Raw genomic sequence first — 19,455 nt, 5'->3', positions numbered from 1 at the left:
GACTCGGAACTGGTGCTTGTATAGGATGCTGGCCTTGCAGGCTGTGGCTTAACCTGCTGCACCACAATGCTGCCCCAGCTTCTTGCATTAAAAAGTCAGAGAAGGGGACTGACGCTGTGGTGAGGAAGGCTAAGCTGTGGCCTGTGAAGCTGGCATTCCAAGTGGGCGCCAGTTCGTGTCCCAGCTGCGCCTCTTCCGATCCAGCTCTCTGCTAATGGCCTGGGAAAGCAGAGGAAGATGGCCCAAGTGCTTGGGCCCCTGCACCCACATGAGAGACCCAGAAGAAGCTCCTGATTCATCCCAGCTGTGTCTGTGGCAGCCATTTGGGGAGTGAACCTGTGGATGGAAGACCTCTCTCTGTCTCTTCCCCTCTATGTCTGTAACTCTACCTCTCAAATAAATAAAGAGAATCTTAAAAAAAAATTTTTTTTAAAGCCAGACAAGACCTTTTCATTGTTTCACTGGTGATGGGTGTCACCATCATTCAGTTGAAAGTTCTTTCTGTGTGTCTTTGTTTTGCATTCGTCAGAGGTGAGTGCTCTAAGTGTCAGTGGTCAGGGATACATCATGCCTGCAGCTCCCCAAAATATGTGATCTGTGGGGCTGAAGTTTTGTTTTTAAAACGATTTTATTATTTGAGAGGGAGAGACAGAGATCTTCCATCCACTGGTTCACTCCCCGAATGGCTGCACGGCTGGGGCTGGGCCAGGCGAAGCCAGGAGTCTGGAACTCCACCCAGATCTCTCAGGAACCCAAGCACTTGGGCCATCTGCTGCTGCTTTCCCAGGCCATTAGCAGAGAGCTGGATCGGAAGTGGAGCAGCCGGGACTCGGACCGGCAGTCATGTGGGATGGCGGCTTAACCTGCTGCTTGTGATGCCAGGGGAGCTGAGGTTTTCCTGGCTTCTGAAGGCCATGTTCAGCCAGAGCTAAGGAGCTCTGCATTTCCTTGGAGTCACCACGGTCTGCTCCACACTCCCCTATTCTCTCAACGCTGCCTCTTCTCAGAGACATCAAGGTAAGGGTGTGTCTTAGCCCCCTTCCACATCTGGGGCAGATGCCTGGGGAGTTTCTTTTCCTCCTCTGCTGTGAGCCTGCAGCACTGGGAGGAGTTGTCTTTCAGGGCAGAAGCGGCCAGGGAAGGGTTGTTGAAGAAGGTGGCATTTCACCAAGCCTCAAAGATGACATGGGAACCAGGTGGCGGAAACATAGCACAGCTGGCCTTGTAAAACAGAGGATGCGTAAACCGGGCAGGTGGGGCACACACAATCGCTCAGAGAACCACAGTGGGCCGGCTGGGCTGGGCCTGGTATTGTGCCCCAGAATGCTGGAACGCAAGGCCAGAGGAGTTTTCCGGGGCCGGATCTGGGAATCCTTGCAAGTCACTCCCTCAGGACTTCAGATTCTGTCCAGAAGGACCAAGGGATTAGTGCCACCTCTTAGCCAAGAGACAGGAGAGTGATTTGCTGTTTTGAAAGATTACTCTGTCCCAGTATTCCATACTGAGAGAGGGAACTTGAAAAATAGGGCCTAGGAAGACAGAGTCATGGAGATGGAGAGTAGAGACTGTGAGGACCGTGGGGGATGCAGCCTAAGTGTCCCTCCTCTTCTCCCAGAATGCCCTAGAGGGCAATTCTCTTCTCAGCCCATACCACTCCCCCCACCAGCACTGCGTGGTGTGATGTCATCACTACCCACGTCCCCCTCTGGGCCAGGGACTACATGTTTTTCCTCTCTGGCCAGTCCTAGCACCCAGCAGTACCTGCTCCAGAACTGACTTGAAGATGAACTAAATATGGAAGGTCAGAGAGAGGGAAGATTCTGGGCCGACTCCTAAGTTTCTGGCTTCAAAGACAGGAAAAAGGGGAGTGGCTTTCATGGAGCTAAGGGACCCAAGAAGGGCAGTTGTTTCTGGGTTCAGATTTCTGGCTCTGAGCAGGAAGAGGAAAGGACAGAGGTCATGCCTGCAGTTGTGGCTGGAATGAATTTGATGTGCTGCTGGGATGCTCTAAGAGAGAGGCAGATGGTCATTTGCATTTGTGGGTCTGTAGTTCAGAGGGGAGAGGTCAGAGCTGGAGGTGATGCATGGGGAGTTGTCAGCGCTTGGGTGAAGTTTTGGGGGTGAATAGGGTCGTGCAGGGCAAGTGTGTAAAACTGGCTCCCAAACCAGCAGCTTACAAGCCAGATCCACCTGCTTTGTTTTTTTTTTTTTAAAGGAGCTCCATCTCTCTCCTCTTTTTTAATATTTATTTTTTATTTATTTGAAAGGCAGAGTTACAGAGGGGCAGAGGCAGAGACCGAGAGAGAGAGAGAGAGCGCGCGAGCGAGTGAGAGAGAGAGGTCTTCCATCTGCTGGTTTACTCCCCAGATGGTGAAAACGGCTGGAGCTGGGCCTATCTGAAACCAGGAGCCAGGAGCTTTTTCCAGGTCTCCCATAAGGGTGCAGGGGCTCAAGCACTTGGGCCGTCTTCTACTGCTTTCCCAGGCCATAGCCGAGAGCTGGATTGGAAGTGGAGCGGCCAGGACTCGAACTGGTGCCCATATAGGATGCCGGCACTGCAGAGGCTGCTTTATCCGCTATACCACAGTGCCGGCCCCAGCACAGTGTTTTTAACATGAGAAGTTTTAGGCAGCATGCAACTCCAACTTGCCACAACCCTACTGCTTCTTGTTGTCTTACACTGGGCCCAGTGTCCATACTTGTGGTACCTTCTTGACATTTCAGTTTGTAATTTTTTAAAAATTATGTATTTAGGGGCCAGCACTGTGGCATAATGGATAAAGCCACTGCCTGCAGTGCCAGCATCTCTTAAGGGCTTCAGTTCAAGTCCTGGCTGCTCCACTTCCTATCCAGCTCTCTGCCATGGCCTGGGAAAGCAGTAGAAGATGGCCCAAGTCCTTGGGCCCCTGCACTGATGTGGGGGGCCCCTGCACTGATGTGGGAGACCCGGAGGAAGCTCCTGGCTCCTGGCTTTGGATCAGTGCAGCTCCGGCCATTGCAGCCAGTTGGGGAGTGAACCAGCGGATGGAAGACCTCTCTCTCCCTCTTTCTCTCTCTGACTGTCCTCTCTCTGTGTAACTCTGACTTTCAAATAAATAAATCTTTTTTAAAAATTATATATTTATATTTTATGTATTTTAAGGTGAGAAAGTGACAGAGACAAATACAAGGAGAGACCTTCCCTTTGCTGAGTTCACTCCCCAAATATCCCCTGCAACATTTGGGCAAGGTTTGGCCAGGCAGAAGCCAGAGAGCCTAGAACTTAATCCAAGTCTCCCACACCGGTGGCAGGGACCCAAGTACCTGCTGCCTCCCAGGGTGCACATTAGCAGGAAGCTGGAATTGGAAGGAGAGCCAGGACCTGGTCGCAGGGCATCTCAACTGTTGTACCAAATGCCCACCCTGTTTTTATTTTTATTTTTATTTTTTTTTTGACAGGCAGAGTTAGACAGAGAGAGAGAGAGACAGAAAGAAAGGTCTTCCTTTTCCGTTGGTTCACTCCACTAATGGCCGTAACAACCAGCGCGCTGTGCCGATCCGAAGCCAGGAGCCAGGTGCTTCTTCTGGTCTCCCATGCGGGTGCACAGCCCAAGGACCTGGGCCATCCTCCACTGTACTCCCGGGCCACAGCAGAGAGCTAGACTGGAAGAGGAGCAACCGGACAGAATCCGGCACCCGGACCGGGACTAGAACCCAGAGTGCCAGTACTGCAGGCAGAGGATTAGCCAAGTGAGCTGCGGCACTGGCCTGTTTTTAATTTTTTTTTAAATTTATTTATTTGTTTGAAAGGCAGAGTTAGAGAGGTAGAGGCATAGGCAGAGAGAGAGAGAGAGAGAGAGAGGGAGGTCTTCCATCCACTGGTTCGCTCCCCAGATGGCCACAATGGCCAGAACTACGCCGATCCAAAGCCAGAAGCCAGGAGCTTCTTCCAGGTCTACCACGTGGGTGCAGGGGCCCAAACACTTGGGCCATCTTCTACTGTTTTCCCAGGCCATCAGAAGAGAGCTGGATCGGCAGTGGAGTATCTGGGACTCGAACTGGCGCCCATATGGGATGCTGGCACAGCAGGCAGCAGCTTTACCCACTCTGCCACAGCGCCGCCCCCCTGGTTTTAATTTTGAAAGAAGAAAAAGAAAACCAACGGACAAAGCTCTGGGGAATGCCAACATGTAAGAGATTTATAAGAAGAAATGATGGAGGGGAGTGGACAAGAATGGCCAGAGATATGGGAGGAGATAAGGAGAGAACAAATTTTGTTTTCTGAAATTATGAGATGCAATGTATAGTAAAGTATAAAATGCGGATTCTGGGGTGAGTGTGCCACACAGTGGGTAAAACGCTGCTTGAGATGCCCACGTGCCACGTCAGAGAGCCTGGGTTCAGGTTCCCTTCTGCTTTTCTACCCAGCTTGCTGCTAATGCTCACACTGGGAAGCAGCAGGCTGAAGTACGTGGATCCCTGCCACCCACGTGGGAGACCTGGACAGGATTCTGGGCTGGCTTATTAGGCCCTGAGCTTCCCCAGATGTTGTCGACATTTGTCGAGTGAACCAGCAGATAGAAGATCCGTATCTCTCTCCTTCCCCTCCCCATTTCTACCTTCAAATAGATTAAAAAATAATAATAATGGGGCAGCATTGTGACATTGGGTTAAGCCATTGCCTGGGACTCCCACATCTTGTATCAGAGCACCTGGATCGCGTCATCTCTCTGCTTTGAGTCCAGCTTCCTGCTGATGCACCTGGGAGGCAGCAGGTGATGCCCCACAGACTTGGGTTCCTGCCATCCACATGGGAGACCTGGATGGATTTGCTGGCTTCAGCCTGGCCCAGCCTTGGCTATTGCAGCCACTTGGGTAATAAACAGGCAGGTAGAAAATCTCTCCTGTTACTTTGCCTTTCAAATAAATCGTTTAAAAATAAACAAATGAAGCTTTAAAAAAAATAAAGACACACAGGAATAGATTTTTAAAGATAAATGAAGTGTGGCTTCTGTTTATCCAGCGATTCCACTTCTGAATATTTAACACACGGAAATAACCGTATCTGTGTATGCATTAGTGGGATGTGCTTGTTGCAGTGTGTTTATATTAAGAGCAAACACTTGGAAATGGCCTAAATGTCTGTCGGCCCAGAATGATTAATAGCCTGTGTGCACGTGATGAAATAGCATGCAGTCGTGAAAAGTGGCAGTGGCAGTGTGCGCTGACTGCCGTGACCCACACATGACTGTTAGAGTTTTTAAAAGCAGGTTTCAGAACTGCATACATGAGACACTTCGATTTATATGAAATGTCTGTTTATGGGAGGAAAAGTCTGGAATCCTTCAAACACAAATCAGAAGAACCTCCCAACAGCTAAATGTAGGAGGCCTCTCTCTGGCCTCCCTGCCGTTGGCCTCTCTGTGGCTGCTGACATCACTGACCTTTCTTGGCTTGCTGCCCCTTGTCTTCTTTCCCTGACATTCGTCCCTCAGGCTGGCACTCAGGGCTGAAAAATGGCAGACTCGGTCCTGGGAGAACCCTGCGGCTGGCTTATGTCCTGGGCACACCCAGAGCAGGCCACTCACTGGGCAGTTCTTCCTGGAAAGGAGCAGCGAGGGCCGATGTTGGCCTGGCCCTTGGTCCCCTTGAGTCTGCATAACTCTCCCAGAATTAAACCCTTCCCAGGGTCTCTGGGTACAAGGCTCCTCTCCTTGCCCACCCCCCCCACCCACTGGCAGAGTCGCCTGGCTGTCCCCTCTCTCCCACGCCTTCGGTTCAATCAAGGGTTTATTTTTAACAGTGTTGTGTATGTGGTGCTTAAATCCTGGCAAAATACCAGAGCTTTGGGATAGACACCCGAGATGGAAATAGTCTCCCACAGCCTCCCTTCCTTTCAAGCTTTCCCTTTTAAAGAGAGAAAGCAGCTTAGCTCAACTGTAGACAGCCCTACCGAGAGTCCCTGGACACCAGCACCCAGTAGCCGACTTGCAGCCTTGGCCGTGGAGGTTAGGCTGGCGGCTGCACCTGCTACCTCTTCAGGGCTGTCCTCAGTCCAGGGAGCGGATAGCTCCTGCCAGTTTCCTGGGCTCAGTGGGCCTAGAGCCCTGTGTCTCAGAATCCCCATCCCGTGGAGATCGCCTGGGCCATCCCCTATGTAACTGCCGGGGACTCTGGGTCTGGAGAAGCAGCCTGGTCCATTTCAGTAATCTGAGAGTTTTGACTCCAAAAAGTCAAACTTGGGCTCGCTGTAGCTTCCCCTGCGGTCCTGGTCCTGCCTGCCACAGCCACACAGAGCAGGCCTAACCCCTGTTCTCGGCAGCTGTGCAGGGATTTGAAGCTGGTGCTGTGGGCCTCCAGGCTCTCTGCCCTGGCTGTCACCGGGGTCTCTTCTGTGGGTCAGTTGCATGTGGCTGCTGTTTCCTTGAGGAGACCCCCACAGCACAGCGTGGGTTTACGCAGGGGTCCCACAGGGAGGAGATGAGGCAAGCTGCTCCCCCTTCCTGGTGTTCCTTGTAATGCCTGGGACCCGAGACACAGCTCTTCCTGGTCAAATCACATTGGCCCTGAGCCGATTTTCAACACACTGCACCCAGGCCCCTTTCCCTTTCAGCTTGGTGTATCTGCTGGAATTCATGAGCCCAGGCCATGCCTGGCAAGGTGGCTGCCGCTCTGCAGCTTTGTGGACCCTCCCTGGGCCTCCAGCATAAACCTTTCCTTTCCTTTCTCTTTGTCTTACATATATCTTGGTGGTGGAGCCATTCTATCTTAGTCCAAACAGTATATGTAAAACAGGGACTGAGGTAAGCCCAGAGCAGGCTCTTGCCCGTGCTCCATAGGCAGTGAGTAGGATTGTTAGCCAGGCACTGGACCCTCTGGGCAGCCTGCCTTCTAGGCCACCTTGCCGTCCATCTCTCATACCTTGCTGATCCTGCCCAAAAGGGCATTTGCATGTGCTCCCCTGGGACCTCAGCACAGTCCACGTGTGGCCTGTGAGTGCCCCATGCTGGCACTCATCCCTTGAGTAAGTGCTGCAGAGTTCCAGACTCTGGCATCAGAAACCCTGGCTCAGCACCAGCTCACTTTGGCCAAATCGCTTGAGCTCTTTGATCCTGAGTGTCTTTGTGTGTCCACGAAGGGGAATATCCCACCCTTCCTTATTCAGAAAGGTTTCCTGAAGCGAGGCTGATATGGTGTAATGAAAGATCATAGGTAAGAGAAAGGTGATGGTGATCATTTCGTGAGCGTTCATTGGAAACTTACCGATCTGTCAGCACTGTGAGTGGACCTGCAGGAGGAATCCCAGGAGCCCGGTTGAGTTGCAGTCGAGCGTGAGTGTGGCTGTGCCGCCGGGTCACAGCAGCTGTAGGCCAGGCTATGGGAGCAAGGGCGCCCAAACCTGGGGGAAGAGAGCCCAGGACAAGGCAGAGCAAGGCCCTCCCAGGAAGGCTGGGGACAGACGGCCATCGCTGCTCTAGTCTGGTGTCGAGACGAGTGTGGAAAGCCCATGGGAAACGAGGCAGGAAGAGCTCAAGGATGGAACTAGAGGTGGAGGCCTTGGCAACAGCCGTGTCTTCACAGGGGTGGGGATGGGAGTTGCGTGACACTGACAGAGCAGCGTGGGGACGCGAGGCCTGTAGTTCATGCCCACGGACTGTTGCCAGCCAAGCTTGTGCAGCTGGGGGTGGTGTGACCACGATTGTAAAGAGGACGACCACAGAAGAGCATGATGGGACAGTCGATGCGTGAAGGTCCCTAAGGACAGGGGAGGAATGGGCCTGTGGTCCCAGGAGGAGTGACAGCTCGCTCCATCCCATAGCCGGGGAGAGTGGTGGAAGTCCAGACAGATGTGCGTGTACAGAGCAAAAGTGATGGGTCCCCTGTGGCGGCTTCTCCTTCCCCTGGAAAGCAGAACACGGGTGTGTGCTGAGCACAGCGGACAGCCTCATGGGACTGGAAGTTTGCGGAGTGCAGAGAATGGAACAGACTGCTTCCTAGGGTGACCCAAAGACGGCCGAGCAGCCGAGCAGCAGGCCAGGCTGGGCTGAGTGCGCCCGTGGGACTGTCCTCCGGTGGCTGCTGTCCTCTGAGTGCAGGGGCTGGGATTCTAACAGACCTGACCCCTGGTCCAGAAGCCTTGGCCCAGGTTGACCGTGCTTCCTGGGGGAGTCGTGCACACGAAACAGCCTCGGTTCCTCAAGTGAGGAAAAGATTGCTGAGCTTGGGACTGGGATGGGACTGAGTCCTTTCCAGGGTGAGCAACCGGACCAGGATGCATGGCTCCCAAGATGCTCCTCTCCTGGGAGGACAGCAGCAGGTGGTGTCTGGGGCACTGCGTCTGGCAGGCTGCACACAGACACCAGCAGTCCCAGAGCAGCCTGATGGGGAGCTCTGGAGAGAGGCTGTGGGGGCCATGCTGCTGCACTATGTGGGAGGGTCTAGGGCATGAGGCACCAAAGCCCCAGGGCTGTGGCTGTGAAGAGCTGGTAGGAGCATAGGACAGCTGAGAGCCTCCCCCTGTGACGGCAGAGCCTTCAGCTTCCTGATGGGAGCAGAAATGAATGTCAGAGCTGGGGGGTGCTGGCTGGGGCCGCTGGTGGCCATTGGTGGCCATTGGTGAGGCGGCTCCTGCTGTCAGCGCTGCCTCTGACCTGGCACTCCCTTAGTGGGGAGGAGAGCATGGCTGATACCAAAACCTGGAGGGGAGGAAGGAGGCGGAGGAAGCTGGCAGTTACTGAGCAACCCCTGTGCCAAGAACCTCGCACGCCTTACCTCCTTTCACGTCCAGCAGAACCGCGAGGTAGGAGGCATCCTCGGCCCGGCTCAGATGCTTTGCTCAACAAGTGTTCAGTGAGTCTCCGCTGCACGGCAGCTTCTGCCTGCAGGTGCTGGAGGCGGAGCAGTGCCTTCATGCCGCTTCACGCCAGCGGAGCAGCCGTCAGGGAACCAAGATTCACCCCTGAGATGTGCAGCGGAACAGCAGGAAATCAGCCAGCAAAGAAACAAAACTCATCCCTAAGACACGACAGATTGTGGGGGATGCAGCAGCAATGGAAAATCAAAGTTTGAGGGAGGTCCACGGTTTTTTTCGTTATTTTGTAAAGGGTTATTTATCTATTTGAAAGGCAGTGTGACAGAGAGAGAGAGAGAGACAGAGAGAGGTCTTTCATCCACTGGTTCACTCGCCAGATGGCTATAATAAGCCAGGGCTGGGCCAGGGCAAAGCTAGAGCCAGGAACTTTCAGGTCTCCCACGGGGGTGGCAGGGGCCCAGGTACTTAGACCATCTTCTGCTGCTTGCCCAGATTAGAAATGGAACAGCCAAATCTTGAACTGGCAGCCATGTGGGATGCCAGCATTGCAAGTAGTGGATTTACCCGCTATACCACAATGTCAGCTCCCTTCATTATTTTTTATTTCTTTGACAGAGAGCTCATATCTGCTGGCCTGCTCCCCAAATGCCTAAAACAGCCAGAGCTGGACTGAGGCCAAAACCAAGAACCAAGAACTCAATCCAGGTCTCCCATGTGATGGCAGGAACCCAGTTACTGGATCCATCACCACTGCCTCCCAGGTCCGTGTTGCCAGGGAGCTGAGTCAGGAGCAGAGCAGGACTTACACCCCTGCACTGTGACGGGGGGCTGCAAGTGTCTTATCCTCTAGGCTCTTGCCAGGATCACCATTTTTAAGTTTCTATGTGTTTGAAATACAGAGAAGATAAAGATAGCGATAGATCTTCCACCTTCGGGTTCACTCCCTAAGCGCCTGTAACAGCAGGGCTGAGCCAGGTCAAACCCAGGAGCCAAGAACTCAATCCGTGTCTCCAGTGAGGTATTGGGCATCTGAGTACTTGAGCTGTCACCTGCTGCCACCCAGGGAGGATCAGCATTTTAAATAGGGCAGCGGAGAAAGGCGAGGTGACTTTGAAGTAGAAATCTGAAAGAAGTTAAGGAGGAGCCTGCCCGATACTTTGGGGAAAGAGAAAACAGCCCTTGCAAAAGCTCTGTGGAGGGGGCCGGCGCTGTGGTGCAGCTGGTTAAAGCCCTGGCCTGCAGTGCCAGCATCTCATATGGGCGCTGGTTCAAGTCCCAGCTGCTCCACTTCCAATCCAGCTCCCTGCTAAAGTGCCTGGAAGGGTAGCAGAGGATGGCTCAAGTGCTTGGGCCCTGGCAGTCACATGGGAGACCTGGAAGAAGCTCCTGGCTTCGGATCGGCTCAGCTGCGGCTGTTGCGGCCATTTGGGGAGTGAACCAGCAGATGGAAGACTTTCTCTCTCTCTCTCTTCTCTCTCTCTCTCTCTCTCTTCATCTACCTCTCTCTGTAACTCTGTCAAATAAATAAAATCTTAAAAAAAAAAAAAAAGCTTTGTGACTATCTGGAAACAGGAGAGAGGCCCATGTTGAAGGTTTGGGAAGCAATAAAAGAAAAGGAGAGAAAGAGGAGAAAAGTCTGGGTCCTGGGACAGTCCAGGTCATGATGAGGATGGAGGCTTTTGACTTAGGTTTTGAAGGATCCCTCTGGCTGCCTTGATGAGAAGAAAGGGTTGCAAAGCAGGGAGTCCAGTTGCGAGGCTGTTATAACAAACCATAGGAGAACTGACGGTAATGACTTGGGCCACGGTGGACGAGGTAAGAAATCATCATGTGCAGATGTGTTCTGAAGGGAAAGCTGACGGATCGGCTGCCAGTGCAGAGTGTGGGTGGGAGAGAGAGGAACCCAGGCTGACCTCGTGCTCAGCCTGAGCAGCTGGGGAATAAAGGTGCTCAGCTGGAGCGATGACTGCAAGAAGAGCAGGTTTCAGGACGAGCGTTAGAAGCTCCGGTTTAAACGTGTGAAGTTAGGGATGCCTCTCGGATATCCAGGTGGAGATACCAAGACAGGAGGGACATACTCATGTCTGAGGTTTGGGGGATGCCTAGGCTATGAAGATGAATGAGGTCACCAAATACGGGAATGTAGATAGACAGCAGAAGCCAAGACTGAGCCCTGGGAGACACCAATATTTAATTGTGGGGCTGGTGCTGTTGCGGAACGGGTAAAGCCTCCACCTGCAATGTCGGCATCCTATATGGGCGCCGGTTTGTGTCCCAGCTGCTCCACTTCCAATCCAGCTCTCTGCTATGACCTGGGAAAGCAGTGGAAGATGGCCCAAGTCCTTGGGTCCCTGTATACCTGTGGGAGACCCAGAAAAAGCTCCTGGCTTCGGTTTGGCACAACTCCAGCTGTTGTGGCCATCTGGGGATTGAACCAGCAGTTGGAAAACCTCCCCCTCTCTGTCTCTGCCTCTCTCTAACTCTGCCTGTCAAATAAATAAATAAATAGATAAATAAGATCTTTAAGACATATTTAATTGTGTGAGAGATGGGAAATAAAAATTAAAGAGAATAAGAGAGAGGAGTGCCCGGCGTAGAAGTAGGAAAACCAGGAGAATGGGATATTCTGGAGACCAGAGTGTTTCAAGAGGAGTGGAAAGTTCACTGGGAGCAGTACTCTTGCTGGTAGGTAGGGTGAGTGTGTATGTTATTGTCCAAGCTAGCACACTCTACAGAGTGAAAGTGGACAATACTGACTGCTCCAGGATAGCACACGTAAACCAAGATTGAACCCAGGCAAATCAGAAGGTATAGTCACTGTAGGAGTAAGTCAAGTAAGGACCTGGTGCTGTGGCATGGTGGGTGAAGCCACCTGCAACACCAGCATCCCATATGAGCATCGGTTCAAGTCCTGGCTGCTCCACTTTCCATCCAGCTCCCTGCCAATATACCTGCAAAAGCAGCTTGGGAGGTGCCCAAGTGCCTGCACCAGCGTGAAGACCTGGATGGAGTTCTGCAGCCATTTGGGAAGTGAAGCAGTGATGGAAGATCTCTTTCTCTGTAGCTCTACATTTCAAATAAGTAAATTCTTAAAATAATGTTAAGTCAAGTAAGACTTGACCATTGGATTTAGTAATGTAGCAGTAATAATCAGTGACCTTGAAGGATCCAGTTCAGGGGTTGTTAGAATGCATTCAAGAGAGAGATTTGGTGAAGGTGAGTGTAGACAACTCTTTCAAGAGATCAATAAATCTACATGGTAGCTATATGGATGATCACTGTACTGTTCTTTTAACTTTTCTATGTTAGAATTTGTAAAATAATATAAATTGGAAGAGGGCAAGTTTTACAACCTTAAAAATGAAGAGGGAGAGAGAGATTATTATGAGAGAAACAACAACATATTTGTATGCTCGTGGAACTAATCCAGAAACAAGATTATGTAGGAGTGAAGACTTCTTGGAGCAGTGTCTTTCAGTAAATGGAAAGGGATAAGGCCTAGGGCATAAAGCTGGCCTTAGGTACAAGTAGGGACAGTTCAAACAGAGGAGATTGTGAGACTGTGGCGGGGTGGAGCTCCTCGCCAGTCTGTTCTCATTGTCAGATACCTCTCTGCAGGGTTAACAAGGCCGTCTGTTGGGAACACAGCTAAGGGAAGGGGTGCTGAAGTGTGGAGAGAGAAGATCTGAAGTCATCTCAGAGACTGGGAGAAGTGACTGGGCTGCTGGCACGTGGATGACTGCCTGGCAGTGCAAGGCTCTCACTTGAATTTTGAGTGAAGCCACCCAGCCACATTCAGCTGGGCAGGCCCCTGCTCTGAGTAGGGAGGAATTGGAATTGAAGCAAAGCTGTGTTTTTGCCAAGTGAGAGGGGAGTAAGGAAGCTGAGGATGCATGCAGGGGAATGACTATAATGATTGACTTGGAATTTCGCAAGTGCTGTGCGGACATACAGAGGCGAAGGATGTGAACGGATGGCTCCAGTATGTTAGAGTTCAGCTACAAGAGCAAATGAGCTACAGGCACTCATGTATGAGTAGACGCAGTTATCAGAAAGTGAGAGCATGAGACTGAGATTCGAGAGGGCTTCAGTAATTAACAATGACCCAGTCTAGGAGATGGTTGAGGAGCAGATAGCTGAGCTGGGGAGGGGAGGGGATGTCAAGGTGGGCCTCCTTGGAGTTTACCAGTTTCTAGGTTTAGAAGGAAACTCTTCTCCCCTTCCTCCTGCTGAGGAAGGAATACAATGTGAGTATTAAGACCAATGCTTAAAAAAAAAAAAACAGACCAATGCTAATTGTGTTAGTTTCTCTTCCTCATGGTGTTTTTTATTTATTGTATTTGAAAGGGAGAGAGATAGAGAGAGATCTCCCACCCAGTGGCTCACTCCCCCCAAAAGCCCGCAACAGCCAGGGCTAGACCAGGCCAAAGCCAGGAAGCCATGAACTGAATCCAGGTCTCCCATGCAAGTAGCAGGGGCCCAACTACTTTAGCAGGAAGCTGGAGGCAGGAGTGAAGCTGGAATGCAAAGCCAGGTACTACAAAGTGGGTTGCACATGGTGTCTTAACTGCCACCTCAAATGTCCACCCCTCACTTCATTTTTTGACTGAACCTGTGGTTGGGGTGGGGGAAGATAGAGAATGACCTGCTAAGGAACTGGGTGCTGATTTTGGCCACATGTAAGCATCATGGTGAGTCTGTGGCATGGGCAAGGCTGCTAGAAAGGCAGCTCGGGTCACAGAGCAGACTTGGTTGGTCAAGCATCAGAAGTTCGGGGCACAAGGGTGAGTAAGGGCTATTGTAAGGTACAGTGGGCAGGGGAGCCCCGGGGTTTGCACCTGAGTCAGTAATGTGGAGCTTCTGAAGGTCCTCCAAGGAGGAGACGGTGGGCTGGGACTTGCCTGTGTGCTGGACTCTGTCTTAGGCAGGTGCCATGTAGCTAGAGTGATCTCCAGCAAGTCTCCACTTCTTGTCCCTAGAGGTCAGCTGGATAGCCAGGGGGTGCTGGGTGCAGCAGGCAGTAGGAGAGCTAGGAAGAGTGGGTGTGAAAAGAAGAAGTCGAGGGGCCAGCGCCGTGGCGCACTAGGTTAATCCTCTGGTTCAAGTCCCGGTTGTTCCTCTTCCAGTCCAGCTCTCTGCTGTGGCCCGGGAAGGCAGTGGAGGATGGCCCAAGTGCTTGGGCCCTGCACCCGTGTGGGAAACCAGAAAGAAGCACCTGGCTCCTGGCTTCGAATCGGTGTAGCTCTGGCCATTGTGGCCATTTGGGGAGTGAACCAATGGAAGGAAGATCTTTCTGTCTCTCTCTCTCTCTCTCTCTCTCTCTCTCACTGTCTGTAACTCTACCTGTCAAATAAATAAATAATCTTTTTTTTTTTTTTTTTTTGGACAGGCAGAGTGGACAGTGAGAGAGAGAGACAGAGAGAAAGGTCTTCCTTTGCCGTTGGTTCACCCTCCAATGGCCGCCACGGCCAGCGCGCTGCAGCCTGCGCACCGCGCTGATCCGATGGCAGGAGCCAGGTACTTATCCTGGTCTCCCATGGGGTGCAGGGCCCAAGCACTTGGGCCATCCTCCACTGCACTCCCTGGCCACAGCAGAGAGCTGGCCTGGAAGAGGGGCAACCAGGACAGAATCTGGTGCCCCGACCAGGACTAGAACCCGGTGTGCCAGCGCCGCAAGGCGGAGGATTAGCCTAGTGAGCCGCGGCGCCGGCTAAATAAATAAATAATCTTAAAAAAAAAAGAAGAAGTCGAATGCTGTTAGCATAAGGCTGTGACAGGTCCCTGCCCCGTGCACATTCATGTCTTCCTTGGGTCCGCACAAAATGCCAGGGACTGTTCTAGGTGTACTGGGCAAGTAGTGGTAAAGACAGAGCATGGTGAGAAGACAGCTGATCTTGGAGCTCCTCTCCTTTTATTGTGAGTTCAGATACAGGGCCTCTTAGATCTGCAGGGGTCAGGACACCTGTAGAGTTGAGAACGGGCAGAAGTAGTGGCAGCAACAGCGTCTGTTTCTGTACAGGGATAGGACTTCTCGCATAGCACAGTTCTCCTGTGCATCTTGGCCTCAGATCCGTAGCAGGTGAGGTTTCTACTTGTCCCTGGCTTGGCCTACCCTGTTTGACAGTTGATGAGTTGGTTTGGGAAAGAGAGTTCTGCCTCTGCAGTCTCATCCAAGATCTCTGAAGTCAGGACAATGCTGAGACCACTGGACTAGAGAAGGCAGCTCAAGTACTTCCTGCAGCAGCCAAGTCCCAGCTGGGGAAGTTCAAGAGCAGTCTGCCTGGATACATTGCCCATGTGGTGCAGTACCAAGGCATGGGACGTCACCCAGCCTCACAGGTACAGGGACTTGGAGCTTTGCTGGCCAGTGCAGCTGCCCCCCAATCTCCCCCCCCCCCCACTTCCCCACTGAGAGCCGCAGCCAGGCCACATTCAAGGCCCTAAGGACAGTGACCAACCAGACAGATTTCCCCTTAGCCTGTGACTTGGATGTTCATTTTTTAATTCCTGGGGGGTGGGGGGGAATAAAAAGTCATTTCAGGGGAAGATGATGAGATAATATTCTGGTTTTTAAAAAATCTATGGAGTCTAGGAGTACCAGTAGGCCATCTCGGTCCAGATGTGCAGGCATAGCCGGATATGTTTTCCAGGGCTTGGGGCTAGGTTTCAGGCGGAGACTTAGCAGCCACCGACTGGGCACAGGCATCTGCCTGTCTGGGTCCTGAACCCTCCTGTGACAGTCATGTTCCCCATGGGAAGCAGTGATGAGACAGAGCAGAAGGTGGTGACTGCCTTGGGCCCCTCCCTGAGCTGTCTTCTCCAGCCCCTCCTCTGAAGGTCAAGGGTCTCATCTGACAGGACAGCCCCTGCGTGTTCCCTGCCCTGTCGTCTCCTAAGCAGAGGGAAAACGTGGCGGGACCCTTCCCGTCTAGGAATTCCCCAGGTGTGCAGGGCTCAGAACGTGGCATCCCGTGTTGATTTTCCTCACAGTGCTGGGAGCCACAGTCTGGAGTCGGCGTCTGTAGCGTCAGCGGGGTCTTACTGTTTCCCAGTGCCCCAGGGGACGTCCCTTCCTCCCCTCTCCCGGCTCCTGGTGGAGGCCAGCATCTCTTGTTCTGTGGTTGCACCCCTCCAGTCTCAGCTCCCGTGGTCACATGGCCCTTTGTTCTTTGCTGGGTGAAACCCTCCCCCGTCGGGGCCCAGTCAGCTAATCCAGGGTGCTCTCCTCACCTCCAAATTCTACCATGAAGTTTATATTCTACCAGAAAAATGCAGGCTACAAACAGCTAAGGCATAAATGATTGAGACTGGCACGTGGCACAGCGGGTTAAGCCCCACCTGCGATGCTGGCATCCAAAATCCAAGCACTAGTTCAAGTCCTAGCTGCTCGGCTTCCAATCTATCTCCCTGCTAATGCACCTAAAAAAGCAGCAGAAGATGGCCCAAGTGCTTGGACCCCTGCCACCCACGTGGGAGATCTGATGGAGTTCTAGCCTCCTGGCCCAGTCCCGGCTGTTGCAGGCATTTGGGAAGTGAAACAGCGGATGGAAGATCTGTGTGTGTGTGTGTGTGTGTGTGTGTGTGTGTGTGTGTCTATGTCCTCTCTTTCACTCTTTCAAATAAATGTTAAAAGAAGTAAATTGTTTAGTTAATTAGTACGAGATAAATGGGGGAAATGGGAAAAGGGGACAGGAGCGAGTGAAAACCTGAACTAGGAGGGTGACGGTTCAGTGGAGACTGGGAAGGAGGTGAGGAGATGAGGGAGGTCTGGACGCACATTCCAGCAGGGAGTGTGTCTGTGGTGCCGAGGGCTGGATGAGGTCAGGGGACAGTAAGGGAGTCAACGTCACCGGCAGCCTCGCAGGCCGTCGTCAGGACCTCAGCCTTGCTTTACTCCAAAGAGCTGGAGACACTGCACGCATGTAGAGACTGACCTTTGCCAGAAGAGTGGAGATTTGCTCAACTCTCCTGGGAGGGCAGGAGGAGAAAATGAGCAGAGACAGGCAGTTTTGTGGATTTGTGGGAAGCAAATGTCTGAGCTCACACAGCCAGTATTTGCTCTCATCTGTTTGGCCAGGCACAGTTCTCAGTGCTGGGGGACAGGGCAGTGAACAAAAACAGGGCTCCCCATCCACCCGGAGCTTACATTCTCCAAAGTCAGGAACTAGCAGACATGGGAGAGAAGGCGCCACGAACAAGGTCACTTTAAATAGCAAGAAATGCTTATGAAGAGTATAAAAACAGCATGATGTGAGAGGGGTGACTGGCGGGAGAGCCCACGGGGGACAGGCACGTGAGAAGAGCGATCTGGGGTGACACTTGACCAGAGAGCTGAAGGAAAACAGAGCCAGCCCTGGGACAGATGAGCTACTCTGGGAACGTACTAACAGAGACATGTATCCGCGGACCAGACTGAGGCCAGCGAGGCGCGAGGGCTGAGACAGGGGAGGCTCAGGCCCTGTGCTCTGGGGCTTAGCTTTTTCCCGGAAGCAGTGGGAAGGCTCTCCCTGGGAATGGCGTGACATGCTGGTGACTTGAGAGGATCATGCTGGCCCAAGTGAGATGGAAGTGTGGAAGCTGGTCCTGGGCCGTGACAGTGTCAGGAGTGGTGAGGGGCCCCTGGGAGGCGTGTGGCCGTGGTGATGGGACAGTGGGTAAGTTCAGCTATGTTCAGACTTGCCGACGAAGGGTAGGAGAGACAGCAGCCAAGAGATGAGTCAAGAGTGACTCCGAGGGGCACCATCCAAGAGGGAGGATTGTTTGCAAAGTACGGGTTCCACTTTGTAGTATGTGGGGTCCAGGCAAAGGAGATTAAAAGGGAAAAGTTTGGCTCTTAGCTCTTGTCTTGGTCGGGACAGGAGCCCATCCTCTGTGCCATTGCTATTCTCACCAGCTGTTCACTTGCGACACTCGCCATCCCTCCAAACAGCCGGCTGTAGCCGCAGTGCCCAAACCTGGTTGACTCCATCCAGCTGCTGTTTCTGCTTCTTGGCTGCTTGGCACTTGTCCTGGCAACACCTGTCGTGGCACCACTGTGGCATCGTGGCCTGCAGGCTCGGCCAGCTGCTCAGCAGCCCTTGTGCCTGCTTGACTTACCACAGTGACCATGCCAAGCTTTTTGCTGCCATAAGTCACACTGTGCACACCTCGATACCCACAGCCCCCAAACCCCAAAGCCGGAGGTTTCTCAGAAAAATTGGGACTGTGGCAGACATTCCCTCAGGTCCCCTGAGCCCTACGCTCACTCAACAGAGGCGGGCATTGTGGCCCAGCGGGGCTCTGAGTCTCATGCCTCAGCTTCCTGCTGATAAGCACCATGGGAGGGAGCAGGTGGTGGCTCAAGTGCTTGGGTCCTTGCCACCCACGTGGGAGACCCAGATAGAATTCCAGGTTCCTGGCTTTGGCCTGGCCCAGCCTTGGCTATTGTGGGCACTTAGGAGATAAACCAGTGGATGAAAAATTGGTCAGTCTCTCTCTCTCTCTCTCTTTTTCTGCCTTTCAAATAAATATATTTTTTTGGACAGGCAGAGTTAGACAGTGAGAGAGAGAGAGACAGAAAGGTTTTCCTTTTCCATTGGTTCACACTCCAATGGCCGCCATGGCCAGTGTGCTGTGCTGATCCAAAGCCAGGAGCCAGGTGCTTCTCCTGGTCTCCCATGGGGTGCAGGGCCCAAGCAATTGGGCCATCCTCCACTGCACTCCCTGGCCACAGCAGAGAGCTGGACTGGAAGAGGAGCAACCGGGATAGAACCAGTGCCTCGACAGGGACTAGAACCCGGTGTGCCGGCGCCGCAGGCAGAGGATTAGCCTATTGAGCCGCAGCGCCGGCCTCCCAAGTCTCTAAAGGACTTGCCTGATTTTTCTCTTGAACGCTCTCTCTCGCCTCTCCCTGCTCAGTCTCCCATAGTGTTTCCCTAAGGGCCTGGCTACTTTGATGTATTCCCGAATGCAATGTGGTAAATAGGAATGTAGCTGAAAATAGCCTGATCCGTGAGGTCATGACAAGGATTAAACAAGATAATGCGCGGGGTGCTCAGCATAGTGCCCGGAACACAGGAAGCGCCGGGAGCCGCTCGCTGCTGCTGGCGCTGCCATCATTGCGACAGCACTTCGTGCGTTTCACAGCTGCCTTTGCTGCTTTGCTGCCTCACCCATCACCACAGAGCAGGGACTGAGTTCGCAGTGTCATGTTCCCAGCACTGCTGCGGTGCTTGGGATAAGCTGCTGTTTGGTGCACACTGGGGAGATGGGCAGTGGATGCTCAGGACCAGGGGGCTGTGCCCTTGTGCTCTGGGCTATGTAGCTCTGTAGACGGCCTGGCCATCATCCAGGCTCTCTCTGGAGGAGGAGCGCCTGCCTCTCTGGGTGACTTCTCAGCTCACGGCACTCTCCTCTGCCTCCCCACACTCCCCTCCCCCATCCTCACTGTGGGTGCGGGCTGTCAGCAGGAGCCTAGGCACTGCCCCACCGGGGGCCTCTGTCTCCACCCCTCCTCCGCTCCTCCTTCAGCACAGGCCTCCTGCCTGTCATACATGTCAAGCATGTGGCTCCAGCCTGTCTGGACACAGATGTGGCCGTGGTCCCTGAGCAGGCGGAGGGGCTGCAGCCGGCAGTGTTTCAGACCCGGGTGGGGGTGGGCAGCTGTGAACAGGGTTGTGAACAAA

General features: G+C 53.0%; 1 protein-coding gene across 17 annotated transcripts in view; it reads left to right on the top strand.

Moving 5' to 3' along the window:
- Positions 1-19,455, top strand: part of ST3GAL3 (ST3 beta-galactoside alpha-2,3-sialyltransferase 3) — a 230,118-nt gene that overhangs the window by 165,983 nt on the left and 44,680 nt on the right. The window contains exon 6 of one of the 17 annotated variants that reach the window (XM_089300811.1): positions 3,991-11,353. The exons of the other annotated variants lie outside the window; for them this stretch is intronic. Coding sequence (XP_089156937.1) covers positions 3,991-4,264 — 274 coding nt within the window. The 3' untranslated portion in view covers positions 4,265-11,353. Of the gene's footprint in view, positions 1-3,990; positions 11,354-19,455 lie in introns of those variants that run through there. 17 annotated transcript variants of the gene reach the window in all.

The sequence above is a fragment of the Oryctolagus cuniculus genome, chromosome 7, assembly GCF_051225735.1.
Source record: "Oryctolagus cuniculus isolate XC-2025 breed Fujian yellow rabbit chromosome 7, ASM5122573v1, whole genome shotgun sequence".
Classification (NCBI taxonomy): Eukaryota; Metazoa; Chordata; class Mammalia; order Lagomorpha; family Leporidae; genus Oryctolagus; species Oryctolagus cuniculus.
The sequence above is the reverse complement of the archived record's forward strand: the minus strand, read 5'-3'. Positions and strand labels throughout refer to the sequence as shown.